The sequence below is a fragment of the Triturus cristatus genome, chromosome 9, assembly GCF_964204655.1.
Source record: "Triturus cristatus chromosome 9, aTriCri1.1, whole genome shotgun sequence".
NCBI lineage: Eukaryota > Metazoa > Chordata > Amphibia > Caudata > Salamandridae > Triturus > Triturus cristatus.
In genome coordinates this window covers 4988784-5005419 of record NC_140592.1, presented here as the reverse complement: position 1 = coordinate 5005419, position 16636 = coordinate 4988784, and the positions used below count along the sequence as shown (strand labels likewise).

The following is a 16636-nucleotide window of genomic DNA, read 5'->3' as shown; positions in this document are numbered from 1 at the left end:
GATACTGCCTTCCGCGCCGCCACAGATGACATCTGCATGCTCCTCGACCAAGGCCACACTGGGCCCTCATCCTGCTAGACCTCTCTGCAGCCTTTGACACAGTCTCTCACAGCACTCTCAAAGCCAGACACCACGACTCTGACATACAGGGAACCGCCCTCAACTGGCTCCGCTCCTTCCTCCCCAGCAGAACCCAAAGGATCAGACTCCCGCCCTTCCTCTCCAAACCCACAGAGATCAACTGCAGAGTACCCTGAAAGATCATCGCTCAGTCCCACGCTCTTCAACTTCTACATGACCCCCCCTCGCCGCCATAGTATGACAGCATGGACTCAGCATAGTATCCTAAGCCGAAGACACCCAGCTCATCCTTTCCCTCACGAAGGAACCAGAAGTCACCAGACTCAGCTTCCAGGAAGGAATAAAAGACGGCAGCAGCTGTCTGAAGCTCAACTCGGAGAAGACAAAAGTCTTCGTCCTCGGACCCACCCCCTCAGCTTGGTACAACACCTGGTGGCCTACTGCCCTCAGCAACCCACCATCCCCATGAACCACGCCCGGAACCTCGGCATCATACTTGACTCCTCCCTCACCATGGCCCGACAGATCAACGCCGTCGCCTCCACCTGCTTCAACACCCTTCGCATTCTTCGCAAGACCTTCAAATGGACCCCCCCGAAGCCAGAAAGACTGTCACCCACGCATTCATAAAAAGCAGACTGGACTACGGAAACGCCCTTTACGTTGGAATAAACAAATCCCTGCTACCGAAACTCCAGACCATCCAGAACACAGCGGCCAGACTCGTCCACTGTATCCCACAACACGATCACATCACCCAACACCTGCGAGACCTGCACTGGCTCCCCATCGAGAAGAGAGTACCTTTCAAGCTACTCACCCACGCCCACAAATCCCTCCACAACACCGGACCCAAATACCTCAACGAAAGTCTCCTTCCACGTACCCAAAAGAAACCTCCGCTCTGCCGACCTCGCTTTACCAGAAACCCCATGCATCCGCAGAACCAGAGCGGGTAGAAGAGCCTTCTCCTACGTCGCAGCAAAGGCCTGGAACGAGCTCCCGGTCAACATCAGAAACTCCCCTACTCTGCACACATTCAGGAAGAGCCTCAAGACCTGGCTTTTTGGCTGACTCGGAGTTGCACTCCCCTCCTCCACCCCCAGCGCCCTGAGACCCTCATAGGTGAGTAGCACGCTTCACAACTCCCTGATTGATGTGGCCTTATACAAGATGATTTTCCTTCAGAAGGTTTTGCATGTCCTGCAGAGTTCACCATTTAGGGTCCCGGACAAATTCTTTAAAGAGGTACAAGTGACAACTAGGCAGATGCTTTGAGATGGAGGCCCTACAAGGATTGCCCTGTCTGTTTTGACGAGACAGCCGGAGGAAGGGGTGGTCATTCTCCCGAATCTGAAGTTATATTATTGGACATCCCAATTACATGTTATCAACAACTGGGTGTATGACGCAGCAGGAACCATCGGTGTAAGCAGACAGGAGGGCTTTGGATCCGGGGAAGGCTACCTTCGCTGGCTAAACGGGATGAGGGTTTGGCTTCTCTTCTGGACCCGACTGCCCAAGTGATTAGAGTCTGAAGGGAGGCCACTCGGGCTACGGGCTAGTAGGAACATGTGATGCTGGAGACCCCCTCCGACGAGCCTGCAACGAGTGGAGGATTCACTGGAAATTGAATATACTGGGGATATCCAAGATGGGGGACATCTGGGGCGAGGGGGCATTGATCCTATTCACAGAGCTCCAAGCACAACACGAACTGACGGGGTACAGTATCTGCACTATCAGCAAATCAAGCATATACTGCAGGAGTATGGGGACCTCCTCCGTGAGATGGCAGATGAGGCCCCTCTAGAGTGGAGGGTGTTGTGGGCCTCTTTACACAAGTATGTTGTCTCTCAGATCTATGCCTCCCTAATTATGCATACTCAGCCCCCACTGCCCACACTCCGTGGTGAATGGGAATCTGATTTGGGATGGATGGAGAATGACACAATGGGGTGAGGCCTGTTGGTACACACAGGAAGTAGCAATCCAGACGGGCTTTCTGCTGGTGCAGTTGAAACTACTTCATAGGGCTTACTACATGCAGTACCGCCTATTTCTGATGGGAAGGGTGGATATGGATCGCTGTCGGAGTGGTTGCAGGCAAAGGGGTTCCCTGCTCCACATGCTGTCCGACTGCCCCAATTTGAGGGGGTACTGGGAGGAGGCAGTGCAGGGAAGGATTTCTTCAGCGCAGGGCTGCCCCCTTGCTTTTACCCCACAGCTGGTGATGTTGGGAATCTGTGGGGGAACAGATGTGGAGTAGATATCAGCTTCTGTTCTGTAATGTGGCATTGATGGTAGCCAGAAGTCCGGCACTGTAGTGGGGTGAGCAGTCCAACAGTGGCGGAATGGGACTCGAATGTGGATTGGTTCATGAGGGAGTGGCGGCTGGTGTACCGTGCCAGGGGGTGCCCGTGTAAATTTAAGAAAGTGTGGACCCATGGCCAGGGGCTGAAGATAGTTCAGAGTGTGAGAACAACTAGATGGAGCATGGGGGGGCTCTCTTTGGAGCGTCAAGTGGCTGGGGGGAACGCCTAAAATAGAGGATTAATTTGTCACATTCAGGGGCGCGACAGCCTGCTGTAAAGTGGTCAGGGTGGCGGGCTCTTCCAGGTGATTGGGGGGGGGGGGACTGGCTGGGTTGTGTGCTGGGGAGGAGTTTCATTTACAGTTATGAAACTCAATAAAAATTATTGAAAAAATGAATAATATTTACATTTAGAGCTGAAAGGAAGCCCAACTGCTTCTCCAGTTTGTCATCCGAATCAGAAAAATATTCTCCCTTTGCCAATTAGTGGTATTCTCTGCCTGGGTCATCCTCAGGGTAAAACTGGACTCCTGAGAGAATGGCGGAGGTAACTGTGATCTCCAGGATCAGATCGCCTTCTTCAAGTTCTTATCAGTCCAGACTCTTGGGACCAAAGTGATCTAATGTCTAACTGCACACCTCGCGCTGCTTCATACATGGGCTACTAACAAAGGCTGAGGGCACACTGAAAACACACTGGATCAACAGAGAAAATAACTCCTCTTTCAAAAGTAATTCTATATGACGGAATTGCCTGTAGGGTCAAAGGTCACAGAGAAGCTCTGAAAATGAACACGCTGTACATTAATGGAAATTTTCAAATGTCGACTGCAGGTGCCTTTTGGCGATAGCATATTTCTTGTGAATATTTCTTAAAACTCCAGTAGGCGGAATAGTATTGTTCAAACACTGACAATCTACTGAGATGCATGCTTTCAAACCTCATGGTACAAAATACAATCTGAAGATGGCAGTCATGCACTGGACCATTGTTGGGATGTATGGTCGAACTGTTCGCGAGTTATACAAATTCAGTCAGTGTTGATGCCCAAATTAAAAGTGTTTATTTTATTTCACATGCTTTTCCTGACTGAATAACTAGATGGAGGGATTATGCGCAGCACGACTCTAGTATAGTTTCATGCTGCAAAACTAGGCCTTATTTATCCCTTTTAGTGTCCAGGAGAACAGTATTTTGTGTGGCTCTCATCCATTCCATCGGATGGAGACAGATGAACAGCAACACTGGTTCAATGACTCCCAGTTTGGCTTTAGAAAATATCATGGGACAGAAACTGCTTCAATATACGGATAGTATCAGACGTCGAATGGATGAGGGACAGGCACTGCTGCGAATACTCCTGGATCTGTCTGCAGTGTTTGACACCATCTCTCCTACCCTGCTGCTAGACAGACTCCAAGGTCTTGGCATCTCACCTTGGGGAGCGATCTCAAAAGGTGAAGCTACAGAACCTCTACTCGAAAGCCTCCTCCCTGCCCTGTAGGGTGCCGCAGGGCTCTTCTGTAAGCCCCACACGTTTTAACCTTTATGTGGAACACCTAGCAGCTATTATCCATTCCTTCGGAATGGAGGTAGTGTTGTATGCAGACGACACTCAGATCATGGTGTCAATCCCTAAGAATTCATGCTCGTTAGCTGAGAACGTTCTAAGTTGCATGACTAAAGTGACAGAATGGATGTCATGTAACTTTTTAAACTGAATGGGGATAAGATGGAAGTGATGATTTTTGGCCCTGGGGCATCAAGATGGAATAGCAGCTGCTGGCCTCATTCTTTAGGAACATGTCCTACTCCAGGGAAAAAGGCCAAGAACCTCGGAGTATTGATGGACCCTGAACTCAACTTCAATGCCCAAACTAATTGTACTATCATAACCTGCACCTGAATTATAAAGATGCTGAAGAAAATCTTCCCACTCATCCAGCAGCCTGCGTGCAAACAACTTGCTCTTGCCCTGGTAATGTCCAGACTCGATTACTACAACTCACTGTACCTGGACTCGAACAAGAGTACGCAGCATAAATTCCAGGTGCTACAGAATGCACTGGTTCTGGCCATTCCTAGAAGGCAGTCGGCTGCTAAAGGTTTGGAAACCCCTCACTGGCTCACAATTAACAAGCGCATCAGCTTCAAATCTCGAAACATAAGGCTCTCTATCTCCCTTATCCATCAAGATTAAAATCCATGTTTAGCTGGCACTCCCCAGGCGGACCCCTTTGTTCATCATCTAATCTACAGCTTAAAGTGCCCATAACCATAAGAAAGAGATGGGGCGACAGAGCATTCTCGACTGCCGCTAGTAAACTCTGGAACACTCTTTCAGAAAACATGAAGGCCATCTCCCAGCTCATGCCCTTTAGGAAGGCTCTTAAGACTTGGTTATTCTGCTTGGAGCCATCTCCTGAATCAGCAATCCTAGTGGACTCTCTGTTAGGATGGTGCCCACAGCACCTTGATGCCTTCGGGTAACTGTCGCACTTTATAAACTCAAAATCAAATCAAACCATTCTTGATGGTCCCAATAGAAAAGTAACACTTCTTTGTTGCTTTGCTCAATACGTCGGGTATATCCAGGTGGCATGCGCAGTCCCTAATGTACACAGGTTTCCAACCTTATTAGAACGCGTTTAACAAGGAGATTTCTTAGCACATTTGGGAGGATTTTTGATGCATTTCCAAATAGCGTACTCTTTTGGTAAAAGATCCGTGAAAATCTCTGGTGGCATCAAGAACTTGGAGTATAACAATCTTTGCCTGGAATCCAAAAACAAAACCTTCTGCAAAGCTACCATACAGTGCTTCTCTGCTGCAGCGTACAAAATCTGGAACTCACTGCCAGCTGAACTGAGACACTCTATAAACCTCATGCCTTTTTGCAAAGAAACACACCTCTTTAAAATCTGAGAATAAAATCAGTGAATTTGTGACCTCACGCTCACTCTCTTCTCTCTACAATCTCCTTGTTAACCCTATGTCAACTCTGCCTGTCTTCACACTATACTTCACTTTTAAAACTTCTCCTCTCATAATCCTTAGCTCTTTCCTAACTGAGGCCTTTCACTTAAAGTTCCCCTTTCACTGACCATCCGTTATCTTCTTTCTTTACACTCACCCATTCTTATTTAATTTCACAGACCTAGCTTCCCAATCTTGCATTTCGCCCAGTTTTGAGAGCCTACTTTAATTCTTTCCTGCCTCCTCCCCTAAACTCTTGGCATATTTGCTTGAGGTCTCCTAATTTCCTAAGCCTTTTGCCTTTAAGTTGTCCCTTTTTTCCTAACCTCGTAAACCCTCTTCTTCCGAGACATTTACCCGGATCTGTTGTTCTTTTAGCCACGGGTTTCTTTCCTCATTACACTATGTTGCTCCTCGTTTTCAAGTGTTGTCATCATCTTTCTTCTTGACCTTCTGCGGTCATTGATTACTTGTCTAGGTTTATACGAACCCTGCTTGCTGTTCTACTGTACACCTGCTTGGTTGAGTTGAGCTTTATAAAAAATGAGAAATAAGTAATACAGCATATTGTAAAGTGGCACATACCTCTTAATGTTGTCTAAAAATAAAGAGATGTGATGCTTGATGTACGGCCGCTTCAGGATGTCCTTGGCATCCGGGCGATCACTCGGGTCCTTGCTCAACATGGTTCCTATCAGCTCTCCAAGTTCAGCACTGTAATTTTTTGGCATAGCTGGAGGCTGACAAAACAATTTTTGCATTACATATGACAGGATGGGAATGTTCTGTGCTTCTGTATGAAGTGCTCTTTCAACGATTTACTGGATGTAATACAGCAGCCAATTACAGAGGGTCTGAGTGCCTATCCCCCAGTCAACAATAGCCTTAAAACCGCCTCTATGCCAGGGAGTCCAAATCACATGTTCAGACCATCAGAGAAGTGGCCAATGATTTGCTTAGTCTCTTGGTTGTCAATTGCGAAGAGCTCTTCTACTTTCAAATGTTCAAACACCCCTCCAATCATGGACAAGTCTATTTCAACTATGCTGGTGACCAAACTGCTGTGTGCCCTGCCCTGGTGGCCACAATGTCACCAGTTGTGCCTAGGTACGGTGTATTGACACCAGATGGCCTCAATACAGGACATAAAAGGGATGGTTTTCAATCTGACAGGAACACTCTTGTCTAAAGCAAAAGGGGCTGTGCTGCTACCACTTCCATTCAGCAGAGGGGAACAGGAACGTGTGTAAATGGACAATACTAGCACTGCGCAACAGAAACCAGCTTATGTTGCAGCATAGATCTGCGATCCAGCACACCCCAGCAGCCACCAGTCAGCATATGCCACAGGGCCACACAGGCTCAGGCCACGGACCCCCGTTTTGGTTTTATGTACTTCTGTTTACAGAGGTACAGGTAAAACGGACTGTGGTGCTGACTAGAAACACACTGCACCATCAGCCACTGCACGCTCTGGGAGAACATTCTCCAAAAGGAAGTGCGTTTTGAGTGCATCTGAGACTTGAGCACACACCTCTTATTTCGTCAAACATCCAGTGTAGGGAGTCCCTGCAGTGGGATCCCATGATGATCAAATGTACGGGAGGAAAAAAATACAGGGCTGTCCAGAATTGTATAAAGGCAGAGCAGAACAGTGTCTCAAAGCCATGCAGAGAACCTTCCTCCCAACATGGCATTCATGAGGTTGGACAAGCTCGGCTAGTGCAGACGATTAGTTAGATCTGAACGTAAAGGTGAAACAAGATACAATAGAAATATTTGTAAAAATATATATACGAGTATCCATATGAAAACAAGTGCAGGACTGAGACAGGAAAGGAGCAGTAAGAGAAGTAAAACAAGAAAATTGAGGGAATGAGACAGGCACAGTGAAACAACCGCAGTTTGGGGGGATAGAAAGTTAAAAAGAAATTGAGCACTGGAAAAGGAAACAGGTCAACAGTTTATTGCGATAACCAATGTAATCACAAACATTCAGAAATGTATTTGCAAGCAATAGCACGTTAGCGCCAGACCTACTGGCTTTGCTAATGCTTGGTGGTGTGGCATTGGTGGCGAGGATGATATTGTTCTTCGGTAAAGTTTATAAAAGCAGTGAATGAACAGAAGAGCAACGCTGGAGGACATGACATCACATGAAAGTCAGGTGACTGTCCCACAGCCCTCATGAACAACACCACCCAGTGCCGCACACCACCCTCACATCCTCTCTCCTATTCCTATAGTTAAAAAATAGCTGGGGTCATACACTTGTTCCTCTATTTCAAAAATATCTCTTTAAACCTGGAGGCAGCAGAGAAAAGTGGCTGCAATGCAGGGGCGAAGGGGCTGGCAAGGGGTGGAGGAAGGAGTAGGTGCTGAGATGGGGAACATCACATCTTTTATAAACTAGAGACTCACAACACCAAGGTGTAACTAGCCATCAGTTGTGTCTGTTGCGCCATACTAGGTGATAGGACACCTATATACAACATCTGCACCCACCTCTAGAACCCATTTCGAAACCCTAGGAGTTTGTTTGCAGGTACCTTACACCACCTACAAAAGCTGATGCTCTCTATGCAGACATCTTTTTGTCAAAGTCATGAAATTCAAACATATTCCCAGTCCGTGCAAGCTAGTATTGTTAAATAGCAAAGTTTACCTTTCCTTCAATGATTCGAATCACCAAGGAGTTCATGTCTTTTGCATTAAATGCGTGTTTCAGAGTGGCCATCTCATAGACACAGCAGCCTAAAGCCCAGACATCAGACTGTGGAAAAAGAAGTCGAAAGCCACTTAATATGTTAATACACATGTTACAAAATTAAAGACTGACTTTATACCACTACAGGCTTTACAGGAGTTAAAGAAGGAAGACCCGTTCAGAGGCGCTGCTCAACAGCGCAGACCTGGATTAGCCATGTGTGCCTGAAATAAGATATTGGGGACAATTCTCCCTACCTCCCCCAAAAAAACACAAAAGCACCTTTCTCCTTGTAATACACCCTACAATGCAAACAATACACAATGGGAGCTCTAAAGGCAGCTCACCCATGATGGTGACACGAGCGCCGGTTTCAGCAAGACCAACTACAGACCAGGTGGAGCTGCTGAAATGAACCCCCTTGGAAATCCAGTGGCACACTCTCACCTGGGGAACCCCAAAGGGGACCAGGAGCTCAGTCGGACGGCAAGAGGACTGTGTGGAGCTCATCATCTGAGCATTTAAAGCTTGGGACAGTTGGGCAAACCGCAAAAGCAGCAGTGGCGGAGACTTGAGGCTCTGACCTCCAAGGCGGCAGTGGTGCTCAGGAGCCAAAGCTAGGGACACTAAAGGAGGAGGCACCCAGTGAGCCTGAAGTAGACATTGGATAAGCAGCATAAGGGCAGAGACAGTGTTGAAGTGGGTGTCACATCTAACAGGCCAGAAAAGCAGGGAGTGCTAGTGATGCACAAAGCAGCAACATCAAAGGTACCACGGCCTCAAGTGTAAGGTGGCTGAGGGTGAAACAGCTTGAGGAGGACGCAGGTAGCTAGAATTATCCTGGCTGCACCCCTGCTAAATAACAACTCAATTGACACAGAGAGGAGTCTTCCCTGAAACACCTGTCCTCTATTGACTGTGAAAGCAGATATGGCTAGCCGTGGCCGGTATGCTAAGGAGAGTGTGATCGGTCTCAATGAATTAGACACAGCGAGAGACTCAGACTGCAGAGAGTTCTCCCCTCATCCCTTCACAGAACTGAGAAACAAGTAAGTTGCCCACTCCGTATAGCTTTATCAAAAGGCATAGACTCTATGTGCCAAGGGCTTGTAGATTTCGGGGAAATATGTCAGAACCAGATTTGCTGGCCAGATACGCAGGAACATAAAATAGAAACCTTGGGGTGGGATCTGGCCTCCTGAGGTATGAGCCAAACACGTTGAAGCAAGTAGGTAATGCAAAAGCCCCACTGATGGACCTGACACCTGAGACGGACGATCTACGCAAGCTAACTATGGACCTCACAGAGAGATTCTGCAACCTCTAATATAGAACAGAGGGCTCATAGGGTCAGGCAAGAAGGAACAATGTGGAAGTAATTGGTCTCCCATAGACGACTAAAGACCCGGACATGGTGGTGTTCTTAGCAAAGTGCTGGTGTACATAGTTGCCCCAGAGGGGTTATTGACATTCTACATATTGGAAAGAGGGCATCAGGTGCCAGTGAAACCCTCTCCACCAGGAGCAGCTGCAGCAGGCCTACTGAAGACCAGGACAGATCTGCTGCTCCAGAGAGTGACAGAAAAGGGGCGCTATGAGATAGAGAACAACACCGTGATGATCTTTCTACAATTCAACATCAGCAATACAGCAACGAAGGGTGTCCTTTCTGGTGGTGAGTTGGAGGCTCAGAGACCTGGGGCCAAGGTATACACTCCTGCTCAAGAGTGGACGGCAACACCCACTTCTTTACAGACACCCCTAGAAGTGTGGGATCGGGCAGAAGATGTACGCTGAAGGTAAGGATGGAGAATTCCCCCCATCAAATACCAGAAGCAACACTGATCGAGGAGAAGCACTATGTGGTGAAGGAGACCCTCGAGCCGACAGGTCCTGCAAGAACAAGAGCAAGCAGCGGTGGCAGGGCTCTGCCAGAGGGACGTAACACAGGACGTCATTGAAATATCAGGTGAAGATCGACACACTAAGGAAGAAGTGCTGATCCAGATATCAGCTGATGAACTGAAATGAATTGAACATGGGCGACTTTTGAAAAGAGGGGTGCTAGATTTTATCACCTAGTTCTAGAAGCTGCTGAGGGCCAGGTTGAACTCAAGGTCTCGTGGTGGGCAGGAGGGGGCTATGATCTGACACAAGTGTCCTTCCCCCTCTTCGCTTTTCATTTTCCTCATGTGCGCATGTCCGCCTCAACCAGTGGACACTGGCATTCATCTAGAAGACTACTGTTAGTTTGTGCACTGAGAGAAGGCTTTCGCCTTACAGGCCTGGCGTGGGGTTGCTGTGCAATCAGGAGAAGAGTTAACCCTAGGTGGGCATCCAGTTGCAACACATGAGTTACTGACAGGGATCGTCAAGTCACACAGGGTATTGGCACGGACCACGGCACCATGAAACCTGCATGACATACAAGCATTGGGCACAACTGACCACAGCTCTGAGACCAAGGAATGGGCAACTCTCTCATGGGACAACTAGCCTCACTTTCTTAGGCTTCACCCTTTGGTACATGTTCTGAGTATATATTTCAGAGCCAACTCTCACTCAAACCTCAGTAAATGCAGGAAGACGGCAGGTTTCCATATTTGTACTTAAATGCTACTGTCAGTCATCAGTAGGTCCAGTATTTCCAGAGGATGTCTGAGTAAGCTTCTTAAGCAGGAATGTTTTCTTCCACCGGCTTTCTGTTCTTAAACAGCTCTTGACAGACCTCAGGTGAAGTATCACAGCCAGAAAAACAGACCTTCTCAGACCCACATCTGAATCACTGACTAAAGCTAACTTGGGACAGTGGATTTTCTCCAACCTAATCAGGGTGGGCTGATGGGTGAAGGGAGAGTCCCATGTGAGGTTTTAAAAGCACTGGATTACTGTCTGATCTTGTGGTTGCATTGCCACTCAACAGCCAACCCTGGTGCTAAGGGTAAACAGGAGTCCCCTGATGCTGTAGACTGCCACAGAAGTTGAGCATTTTGTGAACACCATAAAGACAGATCTGAAATTAAAGTTCATTCACTGAAATTGTCTTTGACAAACTAAAAAGATCATACCTTTTTGAGGTGTTTGGTTACATGGGGACTAGGATATCTTAAAATGGATCCGGTTGTGGTACGTGTTGCCTGGGGCCAGGGTTCTTATAGGTCATGTGTTCTTGGAACGTTGGCAGATTATGAGAGCGGCTATGCCCGGATGCTCCCCTTCACCTGCCCTATAAATTCTGGCAGTAGAGCCGTCAGATTATGTGATGAGGTCCTGAGGACAGGATTGGGGTACTAACATACACCACAACACATGTATCCACGTATGTAGATGACGGCCTCTTATTTCTCCAAGACCTGGTGAGAAGTATCCCTCACATTACCTCTGCATTGTTGGATTTCAGAGCTGTGTCGGGGCTTAAGATTAATTGGAACAAACGGTGCGTGTTCCCTCTACACCGGATGGACCTTGCTGAGCAAATACCAGACACTGGAGTCATCCTGAGATGGGAGCTGGAGACATTTAAATATTTAGGAGTTCAGATTTATCATGCGGATGATAGAGAGCAACCTTGGCAAATGTGCCAGTGACATTAGGCAGACGCTGCTATTCTCGAATAAGCTTCCCCAGCATAGGGCAGTAACAAGGATGGGCGCTGCCCTGGCTTCCACATTATATGCACCAACTGTTGCACTTAAAGCCACATGGGAACATAAGCTGATAAAGAATGGATGAATGTACAAAAGGTGTGAAAAGAAATCTGTTTTAAATTCACCCAGTTTAGTTATTCGCACCACACCGATCTCTCTCCAGAATGATTGGCACAAATGTATGTGGGCCTTAGAGGTGCCATAGCTCCGGCTGATCTTTCCATATGGTTTGGGAATGCCTTATCAATCAACAACACTGGTCTGCTTGCTGTTTTTTGTTTTTTTTTATGAATGAACGGATGGGCGGATCCCTTGAGGATACCATGCAAGCATGCTTGTTGGTGATATTTGGTCCTAGCGCTGTCGACCGCTAAACACAATATAGCAATAAACTGGAAGTCATCCAATGCGCCTGCAATGATGCCGGGGCCTAGAGACCTGGAGAATGGACTACTGCAGAGCTAGCTGTTCAGTCCCTAGTATGAAAACAAAGGCTGGGTATCTCTAGCTCTCAATGGGATATGATCATGTCACGACAGACCAAATGCCCCCTTGAATGATTCCTGCTGTTTTTTTGTAGTTTCCGATATATTGCAATAGTTGAGGAGGTCCATAGGACCAGTATTTGAAATGGAAATGTGATGGGGTAGGACAGCATTTATTTCAATAAATGAATCTGATACGACGTAACAAATGGAACCAGATACAGACTATGGGCCAGATGTACGTACCTTAAGGATAACAATTTGCAAATAGCGATTTCTTTCAAACAACTATTTGGTAATCAGTATTCTAAATGTATGAAATGTTTATTTCCTAATTTTTTTTAATATAGCCCATTTCCGCTAAAGGAAAACTGGATGCATTTAAAAATAAAAAAAATAAACCTTGGACCCCTTCCCATTTGTGAATGGGTTACAACCACTTTTTAAAAAGGAAGTACCGTATTACTGTTATGTGATTGAATTCGGTCGCAAAACAGTAATACATACCATACCGATTGGTATTTGGAAGGGACGCAAAAAAACACCCCCTTCCGAATACAGAATCAAAAGTAAATTGTGATTTTAACTTTCTACATTTGATGTGGTTTACCTGCAGTTGCACTTTGCTCGTCATGTGTTGGGCCCTTGGGCAGCCCCTTCACTCGCACTTGGTCAGCCCTCTGCTCCGGTCAGCCACGGCATTAGTTGCCGATTGAGTGGAGAGCAGAGGACTCGCGCCCCTCCTCCCTTCCTGGTCAGGCACTTCCGGGCCGGCGGGCAGCGGTCCCTGCCTACTTAAGAACATGCTGGTGTGGGCCGCCGCTGGTGCGCCTAAGTCAAGCCCGTCTGCGCCCATCCGCCCCTGGACGTTGCTAGACGGCAGACACACTGCCGGTTTGGCCGCCCAGCAACGGCTTTATTCACGTAACACTCTCATGGATATCGGCAAAGGCATCCACCGTTGCACACATCAGCTTGACGTTCTTTTCGTAGGTCTTTTTCTTTGCAATTCCTGTGGTTTCAATTCTTTGGCAATCGCTATTCCTGTGTGCGCTCCCTCGCCTGCTATTAAACTTCTTCGCCTTAACTTCCACTCGTTGGTCAAGCACTTTGCTGAAGTGTTCGGCCTAATTCAGGATGAGACCCATGATATTTTTTTCTTAACTGAGACTTGGCTAACACCGAGGCAGAGCCCAACCTGGCACTGCCCCAGGGATATGCCATTACAACTCTTAACAGAGAAAGTAGGGGTGTGACATTGCGGTTGTCTCCAAAACTGGATTCACCTGTACCCTGACCAAAGAAAGCATTGCAGACTTTGAATGTGATTTATCGCCTCCCAGGGCCATCAAAAGGTATTATGGAAGCCCTTGTCACTATATCGGGGCTGTTGGCTACCAGGTCGGTCAATTTTAACTTTGTTGGGGACCTTAATCTGCACTTGGATGCAAGTCAAGATAGGGAGATTAGTAATTTGTTAGCGGACCTTGCAGCTTTCCAATTTATACAATATGTCCCTAACAGTACTCATTCAGCTGGCCATCAGTTAAACCCTTTTTTCTCGAACTTATTGGCTCTCAAAGCTAGTCCTCCCCTCCCTATGAGCGGGTCCGATCACTATCCGGTGTCATTGACACTACAGGAAATAGGCCCTTTTGAAGAGGCTACTCAGAAATCCATTCTAAAAACGCCCCTGGCATAAATTGGATGCGGTTCGCTTCCGCGACCTCATCCTTACTCAAAGGCCTAACCTCCCTAAAAATCCAGATAGGGCTAACAGTATCCTGCAAGACTGGCTCTTGCATACACTCGATCCCTGCTAAGATGTCCCACAGCCGTAGAACACAATCTGGCCCATGGTTTAATGACCAACTGGCTCAGGCTAGGAGAGCATGCAAATCCCTGGAAAGGGCTTGGAGAAGACAGTATGACCCTATCCTGAAATTACAATATCGAGCAGCCATTAACCCCTTGTGTGCTCATGACGAGCTGGGCTCGTCATGGCACACAGTCGCCGTGTGCTCATGACGAGCCCAGCTCGTCATGACACCCACCCACGGGGGAAGCGCTAGCGCTCCCCCCGTGGGTGGTCGATCGGCGTTTTTGTTACGGGGAAGGCAGGGAAGACCTTCCCCTGCCTCCCCCGCCCCCCTTCCGCGTCATCAATGACATCAGCGCGCGAGGCGCGCTGACGTCATTGGAGGTTTCCCTATGTTTACCGACGCACAGAAAGCCATTTGCTTCCTGCGCGTCGGTGAACAAATAGTTACGTTGTGGGGCTGGGGAGGGGGGGATTTAAACGAAAGAGGCATCGGGGGAAAGGAAAGGGTTTTCATTTCCCTCAATGCCTCTTTTGTGCATTCCTGCTGCACGATCGTGCAGCAGGAAAGCCTCGTAGCGCCAGGGATTATTATTATTTTTTTTTTAAAATTTGGGCAGTGTGTGTTGGTTGGGGGAGCAGCCCCTTGGGCAAGGGTCGCTACCCCTGTTGGGGGCATATGTTTTGGGTTCGGTTGCCACCCTTGGGGGTGGGGGCAGAATTTTTTTTTGGCCATAAAATCGGCCCAATGGGCCAATGTGCAGGGGATTGGCCCCTTGATCAAGGGTCACTCCCCTTTGGGGGGCATTTTAGGAAGCCCACTCTATTAGTTTTTGTTTTGGGGAGTGACCCCTTATGCAAGGGTCGCTCCCCTTTTTGGGGCCTACATTTTTGCTTTGTTTGCCTCCCTGGGGGGGGGGGGGAGAGGGGGGGGGGCAGATTGAAATTTAAAAAAATGTATTTGGCCCACTGGTTCAATTGAATAAATATAGTGGGGAGTGGCCCCTTGGGCAAGGGTCACTCCCCTTTTTGGGGCATACATTTTGGCTTTGTCTGCCCCCTGGGGGGGGGGGGCAGTTTTAATTTAATTTTTAAAAAATCGGCCCACCAGGGCAAGGGTCAGTCCCCTTTGGGGGCCATTTTTGTATGCCCAAGATGTTAGGTTTTGTTTGGGGGAGCGGCCCCTTAGGCAAGGGTTGCTCTCCTTATGGGGGCTATGTTGTAGGCTTTGTCTGCCCCCCTGGGGGAGGCAGATCTTTATATAAAAAAATGCCCACTGGACAACCAGGGATTGTTTAGTGGGGAGTGGCCCCTTGAGCAAGGGTCACTCCCCTTTGGGGGCTTATGATTTTGGCTGTCTGCCCCCATGGGGGAGGGGGAGGGGAGATTTCGCCATTTTTAGGTTGAGCATTTGAGACCTCTTGTATATTCTTTAGTATTTACTTATATGTTTTTATGGTTTGTGTGCTTTGGAGATCAGCCCTAGGACTTGTTTGCTTCCGCTTAGGGACTTTTCTTTCTGATCAACTGACTCGATTTAACTTTTTTGATAGAAAACGACCAGCAGAGCTCAATAAAATACCAGAATCACTTCAGCATTCTCTAGTTTTCAGTCCATAGAAATTGTCTTCCACAAGCACCCATAGACAATAATATTTTTTTTTAAATCTTGTATTGTCAGTGATATGACCACCGAAGGCCCAGATTTTATATTAAAAACAGAGCATTGGACTATACCATTTCCTGCTGAAAGGCAATATTTCTCCCTGTGTGTTCCAATACTTAGCGTGTCACGCAGTTTGGTGCTTACTTTCCCTCCATGTCAAAGAACAGCAAATGTTTCAGGGCGCAGGCTAATGTGCTGCATAGCTAAGTACATAGAAGGTCCCAAAGGCGAGACCGATTGCATTGCAAATGCTTGTTTAATGTAGGGCCCACTAGGCCACCAGGGAGTTATTTGTGGAGAGTGACCCCTTGGGCAAGGGTCACTCTCCTTTGGGGTCAATCTTTGTGGCTGTGTCTGCCCCGCAGGGGGCCAGATGGCCATGTTTTTTTTTTTTTTAATTGGGCCCACTAGACCACCAGGGATTTTTTTGTGGGGCGTGGCCCCTTGGGCAAGGGTTGCTCTCATTTGGTGAGCATTAATTTGGCCCTTTCTGCCACCCTGAGGGGCAGATCGGCTCATTTGTTTATTTGTAGGGCCACTAGGCGACCCAGGATTTTTTTTAATGTTTATGGGAGGATGATTGTGGTCATTTCTGCCCTCTTTGGATGGCAGAATATCAGTATGTTTTTAGGCCCATCTGTCCTCAAGGGGGACAGAAGCCACTAGCCACCTGCGTTAAAAAAAAAGAAATTGGGTTTGGGAGTGGCCTCAAGTTCAAGGGTTGCTCCCCTTTTATGGGGGTGAATATTTTATTTATACTTTTAGACCCACCTACCCCTTAGCTTGGCTGGTGGATTGTGTGTAGACTGGTGCATTATTTGCATATGTGATTGTAATGTTTTTTTCTCCTTTTTATTCTAGTGTAAAGCTTTTGATTCCTGTTCGCGATTTCGACAGTGGTGTTCTACAGTTTTGCGTAGTTGCATTTTTTTGGTAAGAA

The 16636-nt window shown here is 47.5% G+C and overlaps 1 protein-coding gene across 3 annotated transcripts in view; it reads right to left on the bottom strand.

Annotated features, from left to right (window-relative positions):
* Nucleotides 1-16636, bottom strand: part of NEK4 (NIMA related kinase 4) — a 532367-nt gene that overhangs the window by 392150 nt on the left and 123581 nt on the right. For all 3 annotated transcript variants that reach the window (XM_085624188.1, XM_085624190.1, XM_085624189.1), the window contains exons 4-5: nt 8038-8145; nt 5958-6112 (exon numbers count right to left, since the gene is read on the bottom strand). In XM_085624188.1, the coding sequence (XP_085480314.1) occupies nt 5958-6112; nt 8038-8145 (263 nt within the window). The remainder of the gene's footprint in view (nt 1-5957; nt 6113-8037; nt 8146-16636) is intronic.